General features: G+C 39.2%; 3 protein-coding genes across 5 annotated transcripts; 1 reads left to right on the top strand and 2 right to left on the bottom strand.

Annotated features, from left to right (window-relative positions):
* The first annotated feature begins 69 nt into the window (after positions 1-69).
* On the top strand, positions 70-6,633 carry fastkd1 (FAST kinase domains 1). 3 transcript variants are annotated; one of them, XM_008399724.3, is made up of 15 exons: positions 70-329; positions 777-1,235; positions 1,314-1,382; positions 1,634-1,759; positions 2,088-2,486; positions 2,565-2,675; positions 3,221-3,352; positions 3,425-3,911; positions 4,425-4,539; positions 4,624-4,752; positions 4,846-4,977; positions 5,051-5,164; positions 5,427-5,571; positions 6,169-6,283; positions 6,366-6,633. In XM_008399724.3, the coding sequence occupies exons 2-15, from the start codon at positions 901-903 to the stop codon at positions 6,447-6,449; spliced, it is 2,493 nt and encodes an 830-aa protein (XP_008397946.1). In that variant the 5' UTR covers positions 70-329; positions 777-900; the 3' UTR covers positions 6,450-6,633. The 3 variants fall into 3 exon arrangements, with proteins under 3 accessions (XP_008397946.1, XP_008397941.1, XP_008397989.1); XM_008399719.3 differs by having other exon boundaries at positions 773-1,235; XM_008399767.3 differs by lacking the exon at positions 2,088-2,486 and having other exon boundaries at positions 773-1,235.
* Positions 6,634-7,222: 589 nt separating this feature from the next.
* Positions 7,223-10,926, bottom strand: klhl41a (kelch-like family member 41a). The gene is made up of 6 exons (XM_008399819.3): positions 9,661-10,926; positions 9,430-9,587; positions 9,246-9,353; positions 8,962-9,147; positions 7,711-7,857; positions 7,223-7,628 (listed from the first exon to the last, which is right to left on the bottom strand). The coding sequence occupies exons 1-6, from the start codon at positions 10,744-10,746 to the stop codon at positions 7,517-7,519; spliced, it is 1,797 nt and encodes a 598-aa protein (XP_008398041.1). The 5' UTR covers positions 10,747-10,926; the 3' UTR covers positions 7,223-7,516.
* Positions 10,927-11,587: 661 nt separating this feature from the next.
* On the bottom strand, positions 11,588-15,214 carry bbs5 (Bardet-Biedl syndrome 5). Its single transcript, XM_008399833.3, has 12 exons — positions 15,027-15,214; positions 14,704-14,786; positions 14,556-14,621; positions 14,371-14,420; positions 14,151-14,278; positions 13,934-14,069; positions 13,712-13,807; positions 13,002-13,064; positions 12,792-12,926; positions 12,276-12,359; positions 12,018-12,041; positions 11,588-11,933 (listed from the first exon to the last, which is right to left on the bottom strand). Exons 1-12 carry the CDS (start codon positions 15,086-15,088, stop codon positions 11,832-11,834), a joined length of 1,029 nt encoding a protein of 342 aa, XP_008398055.1. The 5' UTR covers positions 15,089-15,214; the 3' UTR covers positions 11,588-11,831.
* Positions 15,215-16,480: the final 1,266 nt, after the last annotated feature.

Genomic DNA, 16,480 nt, shown 5'->3' with positions numbered 1-16,480 from the left:
GCTAAATATCAGGGGGAAAATAAACCACTTAGTGCATGACCTGCCACGGAAGTAAAACTTCTCAACACATGCTATGTAATTTTGACTTTGAGGCATTTTAATGACTGTTTCATTTATGTCACAAAGATAATGCCGTTTTTTTTCTATAAATCTAGAAAAGCAAAAGATAAATTACACTTATGCAAATATGGAGGTTATTTAAGGCGATGTACGTGTACCCACGTGAGGATCCGGTCTGTAATCTGAATTTAAACTCGTGTTTTCTGACTTAAAGGAACTGTTTATTCAACTCTTCTGACAGATACGATGAGCATGTCCGACTGAACTGTGTAAGTATTTGCATGTAACAATTAGTCATTGACCTTAAGCAAAACTAAGTTCATTTTTAGCAAGTATGAAAATGACTGATCTAGCACTGTTTATGTATTGCAATTGAAACATGTAATAAATTATTCTGTGTGTCTAATTTAATTGATAAACTAAGACCTGAACCCCATCTTAAACACGTACTCAGTTAAGCTACATTTGTTATGTACTTGTTCAATAAAGTTAAGCATATTTTGGACACAAATCCATTAATATGCATTGATACAAAACTATGAAAACAGCCAGCTTCTTAAAATCCCTAGTATGGTGTTGGGTAATATTTTAATGCTCTGAGAAACTGAATTTTGAGTTCCACGTAGTTGTTAGCCAAAATAATCAAAATGAACAATAAACCTTGCAACTTTCAATGTATTTCCTGCCTTTTTCCTTTGCTTTATTATACAAGACAGGTCTCTGAAGGAACATCATCTCACCACTCATGCGCCGTTTTGTGATCGGCTGAACTTGCCTCCTCTCCGCTGCACTGCAATGAAGACCTCAGCGCAGACCTAGCACACACCCAGGTGTGTAACCATGTTCAGACTGCAGTGTGTGAGGCCCTGCCTCAGAAGACTCCTCCATCACGGTGTGGGGAGTAGAGACCATGTCCTGGAGGGGCTGCAGATTTGCTCCGCTGACGACCAGGTGCTTGATGTGGTGGGGAAGAACAGAACCAAGCTGACTGTGGAACATGTGAGCTGTGCTGTGAGGATGCTGTGGGATTTCCAGAAGGAGAGACCTGAACTGCTCAGGACTGTCCACCTCATCAAGTGCCACCCGCAGTTCCTGACCCTCCGGGTTTTGGCGGAGAATAAAATTTCTCTGATGGATGACTTAACACTGGTCGACATGCTTTATGTGTTCCTCAGGTATATAGACTCTTTGCTTAATGACTATTCATTGAAATTCCAGTATTACAATATTACCTACTGCTCTCTCTTTTGCAGGTTGAGTGTGGAACCACATGACAGCCTTGTGCAACAGATGGTTTCAGAAGCTTGGCGAAGAGTAGACGGGTATATTTTAAATACATTTATATTGGTTTCTTTTGAGTTACAAAGCTGATTAGATAAAGCTGTCAATAAAATACACAGATGGCTCCCAAGTGGAATGTGAAACTGGTTGTCATAGCCACCACCCCCCAAAAAGAGCAAATTCAGAGTTATTAAATTCAGCACAAGCATTTAAATCAAATGAAAGTCACTGAAACCTTAAACATTCGGTTACTTTGCCGTTTGTTTGTAACACATTGTGTTTTTTTCTGTAGACTTCCTATGTCATCTCTGTCGAAGTTTGCAGTGATTTTACATGATCAGGGCCTCCATAGCAGTCCTCTGATGGGTCACATCACCAACATTTTGGACCAGAGGTTATCATCCATAGACAATGCCAGGTCAGTCATGGTGTTGGTGTTCATTTACTTCATATTTAACGAGGGGAAAAAAACAAGTAAGGGAGATTTAAGACAAAATCATGCAACACTTTTCAGGTTTTTATTTGTAAAGGAGAAAATTAAACCTAGATGTATTTTTTTTCTCACTTCACAACTATCCACTAACTTTGTGTTTGCCTCTTGCTTAAAATCCCAATATAATAAGTTAACATTTGTGTTTGCAACACGACAGGACATGGAAAATGTAAGGATGTATGGATGCTTTTTCGAGACACAATTGCTCGAGCAATCTCATGTTGCGCACACTTGGTGACATTCGTCTCTCCAGGGTCCTGGCGGCTCTGATGGTCAGCGTGTCGAGCCTCGTGTCCGCGCGGCTGCGGGACGCTCTAATCAGCAGGGCTGAATGTCTGCTGGACACAAACAATCCCCTGAATTACAACACTCCAAGAAGGATGGTGCAGTTTCTACGCAGCGTCAAGTACACTCACCGACCCCTGTTGGAGAAGTGCAATGAGATTTTCTTGCGCAACATTGCTAGACTGGACGCTGAGAACCTCAGCATCATCTTAGGTCTATATCAGTCCCTTCAGTTCAACAACTGTTACTTCAGGCTGGCAGCTAAAGAAAGGCTGATTGAGCTGATCGACACAAGCACAGACCCTTACACCTTCTCTAAACTTTTTGCCACTCTGGCACCAATTAGCAGCGCAGAGATCAGAGAAAGGTTGGTAATGCTGAGTGGAAGTTATCCATTCATCCTGTTTGATGTTTTTGCTACACTATGTTGTGTACTTCCTCTCAGGTTGGAGAACACCACCTTCCTGCTGGCAGATGAGTTCAGCGCTCAGCAAGCTTTGGCCGTCGTTGAAGCCCTGGAGGAGAGTCAGAGCAGAAACCTTAGTTTACTGAACAAGTGAGTTTATTTCCTCAAAAAAAAAAAACAGCAAAATCAGTGGCCTTGCCTTGTTTGTGTGACTTCTCAGCATGTTTAACATTTGTTTAAACTCCTTTGATGAAACAAGTTTTTCTAGATGCAGCGTGTTTTAGAGCTGATTCCACGCCTGGAAGCAGAATATCTGAATGTTTGTTTTTTTCTTTTCCCTTTGCTCCATCAGCAGCAGCAATATTTGTGATGGTTTCACATTTTAAATATGTATTTTGATTTTGCATTACTTAAGAGTATATATTTTTTAATTAAGATATTCAGAATGAGAAGGGAGACAGTCATTACTTAATCGTTTACTCTGAAAAACTCATAGAAATTCTTTTCTTTTATTACAACCTGAGATTCTTTATTGAGATCTCTGTATCCTCCAGAAATCCTCCATGGAAGCTGCTCTCCCCATCAATTCTTCCTAAATAACCCGTTTCCTAATTAAACATATGAATGAATTAATGTCCTTTTTTGATTAATGGTATTTTTTTTATTTTTTTTATCGTTTCTGTATTATTTCCCAGAATTACATCAGTGATCCAGAAGAAGCTCCATGTCTACAGATCAGTGGAGGTGGCCCGGATCACCCAGGCCCTGTTCCTGTTGCATTATCAGAACCCAGAACTCTTTGCTGCCCTCAGAACCATTTTGGTCAGGTTAGTGTTTATTGACTTACTTTTAAGCATTCCAGTTTCAGAAGTGCGCTGACAGGCGTTTTTCTGTCGCAGCTTTTTGCAGCGTAGCTTCTACCCCTTTGAGGTGACCATGCTGACCAGGGTGCTCGCCATGCTGCCCAGCCCACGGCTCGACGAGGGCGTGGCCCAGCACGTGAACAACGTGATAGCGCAGTGCAACCTCAGCGAGCTCAACACCATCTCCTTTGCCGTTGCCAAGTGGATACGGACTGATCCGTCGTACCGACACAACACCCACAGCAAGTACGTCCGCCTGCTGCAGCGGCTGAGCCAATGCGGCCGCGAGAGGCTGCAGACGGCCGACCAGCTGGACCTGGTGCTGGACGAGATCAAGTTCGCCCCAGGAGAGTGGTTCGAGGAGATGCTGCTGGAAGAGACGTTCGTCACGCTGAACCGGATGATCGATCAGATCAACCCGAGCAACATTGCTGACTTGGCCTTCTTCCTGACCAGAACCAATCGACTTAATCCTCCTCTGATGGAGAGAATCGCCAGTGTGGCCATAGAACACATTGACGAGGTACCGGAGGACACAGCCTAACATTTAATCCTGAATTACTAGTGTCTGCATTAATTAGGCCTGGAACTAACAGTTATTTTACTGATAGATTATTGTATCAATTAGTCAGTTCATCGCATGGAAAAAAAAAAAATTGGGACATTTTGCAGGTTTTTTATTTAACCACTTAAGCCTATTTTTTTATGCAATATAAGAAATGCATTAAAATATGCAAATAAAGAAATAATTAAATAAATTTTTTTAAATAAGAAAATAAACACACTAGGTCATTTGTAAAACATACTTAAAGAACAATTTCTTTTTTTTATCCTAAATTCAAAATGCATGTATTTTTTGTACAGTATGGCTTACATACTGCTCTGACTATGTTGTTCTTTCAGCAAATGGCCTTTTTTTTGAGTCTATATATTCCAGTTAACTATTAGTTGATTACGTAATTAGTTGACAGTTATTCCAATAATTGATTCATCTGATTGTTCCAGCCCTAATATATCTTTTTCTTTTCTCAATAAGATTCACTTCTCAGCCACATACCCCACTCTTCTACCGTTTTCTGTCCTGAATTATGAGCCTGCTCACGCAGATGAGCTTTATGATGCTTGTATTAAGCGCTTCACTCCTCACATTAGTAAGTAAAATGTCCCAGCACCGATTTCTACTCTTTGATTCTAACTCTATATACACTCATAATATTTTACTTATGTTGTTTTAGGCTGCTTTGACCCTCATCTGCTTGTCCTCCTGGCATATTGCTTGGCTCTGGCTGACCATTTTCCTGAAGAACTAATCAGAGAAATCTTCAGCATTGATTTTCTTGGAAAACTGGACTGCCAGCTGGAAAGTACGATCAGAGGCCCCCTTCCGCATGTCCAGCATGAAAAGTAAGTAAAGTCTTTGTCCAGCGGGGTGAAATGAAGTGTTTATGTTCCTACAGGCCTGCATGATTCCCTCAAGATGAGGACGAAACAGCGCCTCATGGAGCTCAATCGGGCTGTGTGTCTGGAATGTCCGGAGTTTCAGGTGCCGTGGTTTCACGAGCGCTACTGCCAGCATCTGCAAAAGAAAGGTGAGCGATCTATGCCTGTTTTCCTGTTTCCTTTTGAAATATATTAAGCATTTCCTGTGTAAATGTGTTTTAGTGAATGGCTCTGTCAGTCCAGTGCAGCAGCAGATCCACACAATGTTGGGCGAGGTTCTTGGTGGAATTAACTTTGTCCGAGCAGCCGTCGTCACACCGTATTTCTACACCATAGGTGAGTATAGCAGCAATATCGTCCTTATTCCCCCTCACCGATAAACAGAAAAGCAGCACATACAATATTCCTACCCCTCAAACTTTTTCGTACTACAAACTGAAGTATTGTAGTGGGATATTATCCAGTATTAGCGCTTTGTGAGCGTTGGAAGCGAGATTGATGTGTAAATTGAAGTCTGTTTGTGTGACAACGGTTCTTGAAGGGGTGAGAGGTTTGCTTTTATTCTGGGGTGTGTGAATTTTATTCTTTGTCATTTCAGATTTCGAATGTAAACTAGACAAACACTTGAAGCCGTTGCCTTACTCTGGGACGAGCACGTTGCAGATCTCGGAGAGAGGAAAGGTTCTGTGGGACTCAAATTCACTGGAAAACGCCCGAGATGAGCTTCCAGCAGGAGCTCATCGGTGAGGATACACACTTTGTGTGCATTTGGTGTGTTTTTGTACTTTGTCATAACAAATAAAAACAAAATATACACCAAAGCCTTCATTTGCAACAATATTGACACTAAACGACTGAAGCAGAAGCTTCCATGAACAGAAGGACTGCTTTAAACGTCTCCGCTGCGTTCCCCCTAACCTGTCATTATATTTTCTAATTTTATCGTAAAGGTCTTCACAGAACAGCTGGATTTGGTCTGTGATTAAATTACACACAGATGAACTCTGAAGGCAAATGCTTACTCTAAATTTTATTTGGTGATGTCAGAATAAAAGGGGGCTAAAGACAAAGGCATATCTCACGTATTTGTTGAAAAAAATGAAAACAATGAATCATTTTTCTTCCATTTCACAATTGTGTTGACATGTCACATAAATTCCAAATAAAATACATTAAAGTATATGGCTGTAACTTTTTCAAAAGCTCTGTATTTTGGTGTTGTAATGACTGGACGTTTACTTCATTTTCTAAAGATTACCCACAGAATACAGCCTGAAAAAAACTATTAAAAATGAGATAAAGCCACCGATTCATTTAGTTTTTTTGTTTTTTTTTCATAGCGTCGCTATTGACTTCATGGATTCCAAGTTTTTCTGCAAAAACACTCATCATATGAAAGGTGAAGCCTTAATGAGAAAGAGACACCTTGAGATTCTGGGATATCGTGTTGTTCAGGTAAGAACATTAGCCAGTGCGGTTTAGAAATGATCGTCCTACAAACATGAAAGTGTGTGCTTGTGTGCTTTTTCCCTCCCAGATTCCTCACTTTGAATGGAACTCCATGGAGCTTTCTACACCCCATGCATGGAAGAGGTATCTCAGAAAGAAAATCTTGGGATAAATTTCTTCCTGAAGCCTTATTTATGTGACAGTGACACTTAACAACAGCTTTTGTAAAGGTCGGAGCAGATTTTAAGTAAATGTGTCTAGCTGGCATGAATCTACCTCATTCATGTTGAGTGACAGTGAATTATGTGCTTTTGTATTATTAACTCTAAAAAAATAAAATGGGAAGTGATACCTAGTGTTTATTGGATGGGTGAAGGTTTATAACATGAATTTATCTTCATGGTGTTTTTGGCTTTAAAATAGTAATAATTTGTTATACATAGTGGGGTTTTATTTTTGTAAAATTTTACAATAATTAATTTAAATTAAAATCTATTCAGTTTATTTATATGGCAATAGCTTAAAACGTTTTCTATCCCAGCAGATAGCTGGGGTGACTTGCAGAAGTCACCCCACCTGGATGAGCGTACAGTGGAAGAGCTCAATTTTTATTTCACCGATTAGCTTTCTCATATTATACTATCACAGCGTAGTCATGACTCTAGTGGCTTTTATTTTATAGTAGATTTATTGGAAAGAGGGATGTAAGAGAGGTAACAGACGCGCGGCAAAAGTCAACAGGCTGGGACTCGAACCTGTGGCGACCATGTCGAGGACCGGAGGTCTCCATACACGGGTCATGCCCCCTGTGTCACCACCATGCTCAACATAATGATAATTTTAACAAATATGTTGAAACCCAACTCATAAAAAACCCATTAATTTTTACGTAGAAAAGCAGCTTGAAAGGTTTGATTTTAAAATCAGTCAGGAAACTCAGAGATTTGTCTCAAATATATAAACTTTATTTCAATAAGTGTTAAACTTAAATCTGTTTATTTAAGCTATGTTCTATGTTGTTTTTTAATACATATATAAAAAATTGATAAAAGCTTTCACAACAATAAGAACAAGTTCCCTAACTGCATAACATGAGAAAATATTTCAACATTTTAATCAAACAAAAATTCAGCATGGATAGTAAAATTATCTGATTATTAAAACTACGAAACCCATCTTCTGCTAGGAGTTTGTAAATAAAATGATCACGACACACAATAATAGCACAACGGTCCCGTGTTAGAGTTTGGGCATTCTGACTGCATTCAGGCGCATGGAGACACACGAGGCTCCAGCTGCGTAACGCATCTCTCTGATCATGCCGCTCCACTGTTTGGAGTCCTCTTCGTACCTGATGCAGGTAGTAAAAGAAGTTACTGATGTATTTAAAAGGAAAGAATGAACTGATGTGCAGAAGAGAAACCCAAACTTACTGCCAAATGTCAATGACTTCAGTCGGTGCACACTCCTTGTTCTCGTTCTCCACCATGGCAAAGCCTCCCACGGCGTACAGCAGCCCTCTACAGCTCACCAGGTTGATCGAACTCCTCTCCTGGGGAAACTCCGTGAAAGGCGACCACCTCCAACAAAACACACACAGTTCTGAGCGCTGGTATTTTATTGATTATTATTTCATAAAATTCTGATTGAATATCCTTCTCAAATCAGTAGGAAGTGCTATTGCTTGTTCAGCTGACGGCAATCTCTGAGCTACTGAAGAAAATGAAAAATCCCCCCCCCGCCCCCTCCGTTTTTTTTGTAAATATTTTATGTAAAATTTGGTTAAGTCTTTCGAAGTGAGAGTGTATTTTAATCAGTTTTGGTATGTCTAGCTCAAAAAAGACATGGCAATATTTTTGTACATATTCTATAGAGATGATCAAAAACAAGGGAAAAAAAGATTACCCATTGATCTGAACATTATTAATTTTATTTTAACATGTTTTTTAGTCATACATGCAGTCATATTTGCTTTATTTTGAGGTTTAATAAACTTTAAAGCTGTTTTTGAGGAATAGTTATCCAGGTCTTTCAAAGACATGTCAAGTTTTTCATTCAGACATTGCCTGCTTTGTTTATTTTTTTTAACATGTTCTTAATTATGGTATATTATTTACTAAAATAACATATTTTAGTAAATACATTATTATTCTTTTATAATAATGTATTTACTACACTTCATATAATAATAAACAAGAGAGTTTTCTTTTTGGGATACAAAATCCAGCAAGAATCTGACAGAACCTCAGAGATGAATCATCTTTCAAGTGGTTTTCTGATGTATGACAAGTCTTAAGTCAACAGACTGTGTATGTCTACTAATTTCATATATTGATCTGCATAAAGTGCGTCAGTCTGCTATTAAAAAAGTGCCTTAGAAGCCGGTTTCATTTGCGAGCGTTCCCAACTGGTTCACTGTAGTCGACCTCAGTTCATCTCCTGATTTTAGAAAGCTTTTATTTGTCTGAATGACTCATATGTCAGAGTTAAATGGTTAAAACTAAATAAGTGGTCTGACACGGAGCTAAGAATTACTGACCTGAATATTAGATAAAAACAGTTATAGTCCAAAGAAACCCTTTTTGATCTCAAGAAACATGAAGGAAGACTTATAGACAACAGTGCAATAACTTTAATGTTTTAAATAATAAATAATATATTTTTAATTAAAACCCAGCACTTACTTGTTGGTCCCAAAGTCATAGGCTTCGCACGCTGCCGTCAGTCCGTCTTCATTGACTCCCCCAGCAACGATGAGCTTCCCCTTGTGGATAACTGCCCCAAACATGGATCTAGGGGTCTTCATGGAAGCAACCTCCTTCCACTCTGACCTCTTGTGGTTGTATGCAAACATCTTATTGGTTGCTTTACTTTTGGCAAAGAGACAAAACATTGTCCAGGTTGAGGTTAGTGAAAGTCAAGTTTTAATTTAATGGAAGAAAAAAAAATGTCAACACTGTGACCTTACTTTTCATAGGTTTTTCCTCCCAGGCAGAACACCAAGCCATTCTCGGAGACCACGCAGTGGCCGTGGATTTTCACAGGCAGCTTCTTTGTTTCTGTCCACTTCATTTTTCTGAAAACAGAAGACACAGAACTGCTTTATGGCTCTCGCTAAAACTATACTCAAATGTTAAACATGCCAAACCTACTCAGTATCATAGCACAACACGGTGTCGTGGCACTCGTTGGACTGCAAGTCTTTTCCCGCCACAGCAAATATTAGGTTTTCGAATTCCCCCATTGCGAAGAGACACCTGGGGGACGGCATTGGTGGCAGGGCTAACCATTCAGCAGCAAGGCTGTCCAGCTGAAAAGTATAGACGTGTTTTAAAAACGGAGTACTTTATCGCTGCTGTTTTAATCAAACAACACTTTTCTACCTGGTAGAAGTAACACTGCAGTGGGTTCTCTTTATCCTCCTCGTCTACAAACAGTCCTCCTAGCACGTACAAGTTGTTGTTCTTTGTTGCGAGGCTGACATGGTTTCGGGGAATTCGCTCAGACATTGCAGCAAGAAAACACTCGTTCTCTTGGCCGTCGTAGGCCACAGCTGCAGTGTCGTTAATCATAACGATCACTTCTTTAGCGTGCATGCCATACCTGCGACTGTTGTTCAGGCAACTTGGCAGCGTCCCCTCGTCTCCCTCAGCATCACCTGAACCCTTTTTCTTCTCGGGCAGCTTCCCTGCAAATGCTTCTTTTATGACTTTGATCTTTTTGAGAAGCTCTGGGTCGGCCTTGATCAGCTCATCCTTCTCCACTTTTTCCTTGAAGTACTTCTCTGGAAGTAGACGGAAGCGAATGTACTCGAAAGCCTCATCCAAGGATTTTGCTCGCTTTTCTTTGTCCTTTCTGATCCACCTCATGAGAGCCTCAAACACGGCTTCTTCTTTTTCAACATTCAACGCATCAGCGCCAATGATGGCAAAGATCTCAGGTGGGGCGAGATCTAAGAAATCCTCATCTTTGGCTATGGTCTCGAAGCGATCGGCGATGTAATCTCTTGCTGCCATGGCCAGCCTGGCACAGTTAAGCATCAGTCCCAGCCTGTAGATGGCAAGGCAGCTCTTCTTGGTGAGACTCTTCTGTAGGTAGTTCACGCAAACTGTGAACACTGAGGGGATCTGGAAGCGATTTGCAACAGTAAAGATGTCCTGGACGTTGTCGTCGTTGATGTCGATCTCAGCCGAGTACAGGTAATTCACGATCACCTCCATAACGTTAGGATCCAGGTTCTCCAAAACAACCTCCTTCCTATCCTCTTCCTTGCCATCCACAGAGAAGAAAAGCTCCCGGAAATACGGGCTGCATGCTGCCAGGATGAGCCGGTGGCTGGGGATGCTTCTGTCCCCAACCTTTAGGACACAGTCAATCAGCTTATTCTCATTCAGCAGCTCTTTGAGTCCATCCTGCAACAGAGTGCTCTGAAACAGACGGAGGTCCTCTCTCAGCCCTTGGGCGTCCATTCTCTTCAGACAGGAAGGTTGAAGACAGCAAACTACAGGCGCACAGGTCTGTAGGCGCTTCAATATAACCGTGCCCTCCTAAATATAGCCCACCAGCCCAACCATGAAGAATTCAGGTTGGCCAAAGTGGAGCTCTCACACAGCTGTCACAAAACCCCTAACAACTGTGGAGCCTCGTCACCTCTACATTGTTGAGCAGCCACACAGAAATATCACAATCTTTTTAAATTTAACTGTGGCTTTCTTTTAGAGAGGAAGACGGTTTTAAGAGGAAAACGTATCACGTTTAATTTCAATGTTGTATATTATCTCAAATCACGTGGCTGACATTTTCTGTCAAGTATTTTTGGTACAATGAAAGCATCCCCATGTTGGCTCAGAGTTCATTGATAGCAGTAACAGCCCAGCTTCAGTTTGTGAGATTTGGCGAGACATTTAAAGGGACGTCCTCTAATCAGCAGCCAGGTCAGAGAACTGCAGCCACACCAGGAGGTGACAGCTTGTCCTCCATTCTTTAAATGTTTGTACAACTTTGTAATCAGGCCACATACAGACCTATTCAGTCTGTGGATGTTTAATTAGACATTAAGAAATGCTCCTCCAACCCCACAGTTTACTTAAATAGATTTTATTCTTAAGAGGCTTTTATAGGGTTGCTAAACATTTTTATGTTAATACAACTTTATGGCAGACATTTCAGAAGTGAGCAGACTTTAGTTATGGCCAAAACATAGAAGCTTATTTCCTTTCTTCCATAAGAAAGGAAGGAAGGGTCGATAGGGAGGTGGGAAACAAGGAAGGAAGGAAAACAAGAAATTGAGGAAGAAAGAGAAGACATAAGGAGGGAACAAGAAAGAAATTCCACATTTATTCAAGCTGCATGGAAACCCTGTGTTCACAGCATTTCAAAACTACAAAAAAAGCAAAACAAACAAAAAAGCAAACAATTCAATTTATTATTTTTTTTTTTAACAGATATGAAATGTGGTACCTTAAATGATCTATGCAACTTTAATCTTGGCCTATAAATAATAAATAAATGCACTCTTGTCTGTACATGGAAATCACAGATGTTTCATGTTGTTTTAGCCTATGACTTCCCACAGCCCCTGGAGTGTAAAGCCGTCCTTAAGCTTCTCAATGGCGAGGCCAAGCTCATCAGAGAAAACTGCTTCACGGTCTTGTTGCTGTAGTACAACAACAAAGATATCAGGTTCTCGCAATTTTTAAAATGAGCTGAAAACTTGAGTTTATTTCATGAATATATTTACCTTATGCCCATCAGCAAAGTAGGCCTGAAAAAAAAAAAACACATACAGAGGTTATTAAAGATAGTGCAATCAGCAGTGTATTCTAGTTGTTAAGGTAAGGTCATTGTTGCTGGTGAGCAACACAGACAGAAGCACTAAGCAACGTGAACTCTTGTTGGTTTGTCATGCATTAGCTCGTAGTTATTCTGAGAGTCTGACAGGCTTTAGACTCCCAGAGGAGTGACGAGTGTGGCGAAGGCCAGCAGCAGGCTCACTCACAGTGAACGCATCGGTCTGTTCATCAGGCTCAATTTCCACATCATCAGGAAGCTGTTCCACAGTCAGTTCTTCCAGCGGCTGGGGCTGAAAACGGCACAATGAGAAATGTTAGAGGATATCTCCAGCATACCTTGCAAAACTCTGAATGCCTCTCAAACTTTTAAAGTATCTTATTAGAATTTTAAAGAATTAAAGTAGTGAGTAATTGTGAAGTTTATTGGTAACTAAGCACCTTTTCAAAAGCTTCACAAATAAAACCTGAAAAGTGTGGCCGCTTTTCACTGCATCTACAGCTGCAACTCTCTGAGTGACTCTGCCAGCACTGTTATCATTACGTTTTCAAGTCTTACCACATTATCCCTTTGGGATTTATTTCTAGACTTAATGATAGACTTAAAGACTCTAGACTAGAATCATTCTGACATACAAATATGCTTGGAGGTAAACCATGTCATTGCTGCCATAGCAATATGTTTAAGGCTGTTGTTGTTAAAAATGATGTCTATGTTCGCCCACCTTTTCCTCCATTTCATAATCCACTCCAAAGATTGGGTTTGTAGAGTAAACTTTATGCAAAGAGTTGATTTCTTTGAGAGCATCTTGCAGCTTCTCCACCGGATCGATTTTAAACCCAAGCACATATCCTCCACTCTGAAACGGCAAGGTCGCTGTTATTATTATATCATAAAAGCAAGAAGAGGAAAACCTTTATTATGAGAACGTCACCTGTCGGGAACTTTCAATCACCAGAGCCAGGCCAAACTTTGAGTCTCTTATTCTGATCGACCACTTGGAAAGAACAGAAAATTATTAGTTAAATAGGGTCATTTGTGCAGCACAGAATCTTTTTGCCATGTCCACTCAATAACCATACACTTCACCTGATATGTTATGCTTCATGACAGTGTTTTTAAAGTGCTTATGCTAATCCATGTTTCACTGTCAAGTTTAAGCAAATTAACATAGTTGGGGACAGTTTCAGAAAAAGGATTTGCTTTTTAAATTTGATTTTTCTGCTATAGAATAAGTGTTAGGTTTGTAAAAAAAACTGATTGCAAAGAAAGAAAAAAAAACTATTTTGTTTACATTTTGTGACATGTTCATGAATAAGATAATTTAGATTCAGGTGTGCTGAACCATGGGAACAAAAACTTGAAATTATACAAAGTAATCCGAGCCCACAGATGACTATGGCACGCTTCACCCAACTCTTCTTCTAAGCTATCTATCAGTGCTATCCTATACTCCTGGATTTTCACCCGGTCATATATTTATGTCAGAGACTCACTCAATTATTCCTGTAAAAAGTTAAAAAAGAATAAGAAAAAAAGTCCTGACGTCCACTGTAGAGTACATTTATAAATTAGCTGTTTTTCTTGTGCATGAAACAAACTCCTTGGTCTAAGCAAAATCAAGACATCAGAATCCAAACTTACAATCTGTAAGTAAGGAATGCTGACGTTGAAACTCTCGTTCATATTGGCATGCCACACAATCCGAACATTGGTGATAAAGAAGGTTCCCAGGTTACCCTACAAAACAATATATTCATGTTACACAAAATTTTTCATTTCAAATGGTGACATACATAGAATCTTGGATACATATAAATTTGACTTTTACTGTAGTTATGCTCTCTTTCTGAACAACAGCAGTACCTGATCACTGGAGAGATTCCAAACCCCGTTGATTTTATCATATACTTGCTCCTGAGGCAAGAGTCGAAGCTGCTTGTTTTGAATAAGAGCAGCTCGCAGTTTCAGGTCTCGGTACATCTTGGAGGTCTCATAAGCCCTGTAGCGAAACATAAAATGTCAAACTCTTAATAAGGCACCTACTAAATTTAAAATATAACCCTCCTTCAGTTTTGTTTACCTGTGTACAGCAATGACTGAGGTAAAGAGCCTAGGACTTCCGAGAACCAGGTTGGTAAAAATGAACTCAAATCTTGTGTTGTTGGACTTTGTTAAGATGTAGAGTGCTTCAGTATGACCCCTCAGTTTCTAGGAAACCAAATTAAATTTAGATGTAAAAATTACTGACAATCCACAGGATCAAATGAAAATTTTACAAAGTGAAAAATAAGGTTACTCACAGAGTTTGCAGTCCTTGTTGTGATGTTAATAATAGTGTTATAACCAACAGCTAATAAAAATAATAGAAATAGAGATATTGTAGATAAAAATGTTTTTGAAAAGCTTCTCGAGTCAAATCAGTTCCTAATAACCCACACTACATTCAGGAATATTATTTACTGTTCGGACATTTAGTTTTACTCACATAAGTTGACTCTTGGCAGAGCCGAAGAGTGCCAAATGATCCTCAGGTTTGTCACCAAGAGCCGTCCTGAAATAGGGAGACAGACCTTATCCTATAACTCAAATCACACCAACTGCGCATTAATGGTACACGGGAATGGCAAAGTCACCTCGTTCTCCATTATTTCCTTTCGTATCTTCAATTGAGTCCAGACAATCGATCAACACTTCTCCTGGACGGGTTTTCATCTGTCTGAGCACAGGAAGATGATCATAGGTTATTTATTTAGGTGTAAGAGATCAATGCAGAAACTCTGAAACCCAGAAAAAAGGTAACTGATATAAAGCTAGCATTAAAGAAAATAAATCAACAACCAACCAAAAACAGTTAATTATGGGAGCTATTTTGGATTAGATATCTAGCTGCGTTCTGGAGCGAAGTGAGCTTGCTAGCTATGTTACGGTTAATATTCCCAAATGTTGATTAACTCACTGGGCAGTAATGTCAAATCTAACATCTCTGTCTTCCCAGAGAGCATCTAACGCCGCCGCCATTATCTTTACGCCACCAGTCTTAATGTTTTGTAGACATTAACGCCCAAACCGCCACAACAGCAAGAGCTAGCTAAAGCCAATCTGAATAATCCTGCATAGCGTCACAGTCTCCATGACAACAGACGGAAAGCGTAAGGGATAAACTTCCTTTAACGCGCATTTCTAGAAACTGCACAACGGGTGATAAATAATATGACTAAATATGATAAATGTAGCACTAAAAATAATGTGATGTGTAAATGTTCGTTTTTAAATAAAATCATCAATCAATCAAACTTTATTTCTAGAGCAACATAAAGTACGAGTGTTTTATCAGCAGAATATGCAGTTGATGGAGGAAGACACAAATGGAAGAAGTTGATTCAAAAAGGGATGTGCAGAGGAGCCAACTAAAAGAGGCACTTTAAGAAGGTGTAACCTAAAACATTCTGTTTTTTCTAGTATCAATATGTTATTTTATGTTTGTGTAACCTAAAACATTCTGTTTTTTCTAGTATCAATATGTTATTTTATGTTTTTATTTTTATTACCGTCTCTGAACTGTTGCTTAATTGTAGAGGTACTGTTGTTGACTTGACTCTTTCCATGAGACAGGAACGAAAAATCCAGCTGAACAGGAGTCCTTGAGTTAAAAGGATTTTCATACCATATTATTGCTGCATGCACAAATGACAGGAGTGAAGACATTAAAATAATCCTTTTTTATTCTAACTAATTTGTTTCTCTCTTTGGCACAAAAATAATGGGGAGAATATTAACTAGACTGTATAAAACAATAAAAAACAAAAGTAATCTGAAACTCTTAATGTGTCAATAGGAAGCTATGTGATTTTATCAGATTTTGACTTTCCTAAATGGGATGTGGAGAAAACTAAAGTGCATTAAGTCTGCATATAAAAAGACTGTGTGATGTAAAAAAAAAGCCTCCATATGGTGTCAACCATTGATTTGCTACTAGGTCAGTTACTTTTGGTCTCCATGTTGTCCTTAATATTGTGTACATAAATGACTGCTTAATTTAGAAAAAATAAAAAATAAACGAAGGAAAAGCAGTTTTGTATTGAAATCTTATTTTAAAGTGGTGTTTTCATAGATCTCAAAATTACAGACATCTTAAGTTTGAGGCAAAGGTGCAAAGTACATAACAAAAACTTGGAAAAAATGTCAGATTTACAAAAGCAGTTAATACATTACAGAGATATGTCTTCTGATTTAAGAAAGAGAAAACAAAATCACACCACGATGACTTTAGTTTCCTTTTTATATTTATAAAAACATGTACAAAAAAAGACAGAAACCATAATTTCCATTTTATTAGTTTTAAAAGCATCCTAAAATACATTTGTTCAGAAATACCACACTGTATGTGTGCATATATACTCCAAGTAAATC

Source organism: Poecilia reticulata, chromosome 2 (assembly GCF_904066995.2).
Source record: "Poecilia reticulata chromosome 2, P_reticulata-male-v2, whole genome shotgun sequence".
NCBI lineage: Eukaryota > Metazoa > Chordata > Actinopteri > Cyprinodontiformes > Poeciliidae > Poecilia > Poecilia reticulata.
Note: the sequence above shows the minus strand (reverse complement) of the source record. Positions and strands in the feature narration are given on the sequence as shown.

Excerpts from the sequence above, each read along its gene's own strand:
- fastkd1 (XM_008399724.3), top strand. The coding sequence starts at position 901 with ATGTTCAGACTGCAGTGTGTGAGGCCCTGCCTCAGAAGACTCCTCCAT. Across the intron at positions 3,912-4,424 it reads CCATAGAACACATTGACGAG|ATTCACTTCTCAGCCACATA; the intron begins GTACCGGAGGAC and ends TTTCTCAATAAG. Across the intron at positions 6,284-6,365 it reads TGGGATATCGTGTTGTTCAG|ATTCCTCACTTTGAATGGAA; the intron begins GTAAGAACATTA and ends TTTCCCTCCCAG.
- klhl41a (XM_008399819.3), bottom strand. The coding sequence starts at position 10,746 with ATGGACGCCCAAGGGCTGAGAGAGGACCTCCGTCTGTTTCAGAGCACT. Across the intron at positions 9,354-9,429 it reads GTGTTGTGCTATGATACTGA|AAAAATGAAGTGGACAGAAA; the intron begins GTAGGTTTGGCA and ends TTCTGTTTTCAG. Across the intron at positions 7,629-7,710 it reads GAAGTCATTGACATTTGGCA|GTACGAAGAGGACTCCAAAC; the intron begins GTAAGTTTGGGT and ends TACCTGCATCAG.
- bbs5 (XM_008399833.3), bottom strand. The coding sequence starts at position 15,088 with ATGGCGGCGGCGTTAGATGCTCTCTGGGAAGACAGAGATGTTAGATTT. Across the intron at positions 14,622-14,703 it reads AGGAAATAATGGAGAACGAG|GACGGCTCTTGGTGACAAAC; the intron begins GTGACTTTGCCA and ends TCCCTATTTCAG. Across the intron at positions 14,421-14,555 it reads TCTGCCAAGAGTCAACTTAT|CTGTTGGTTATAACACTATT; the intron begins GTGAGTAAAACT and ends TATTTTTATTAG.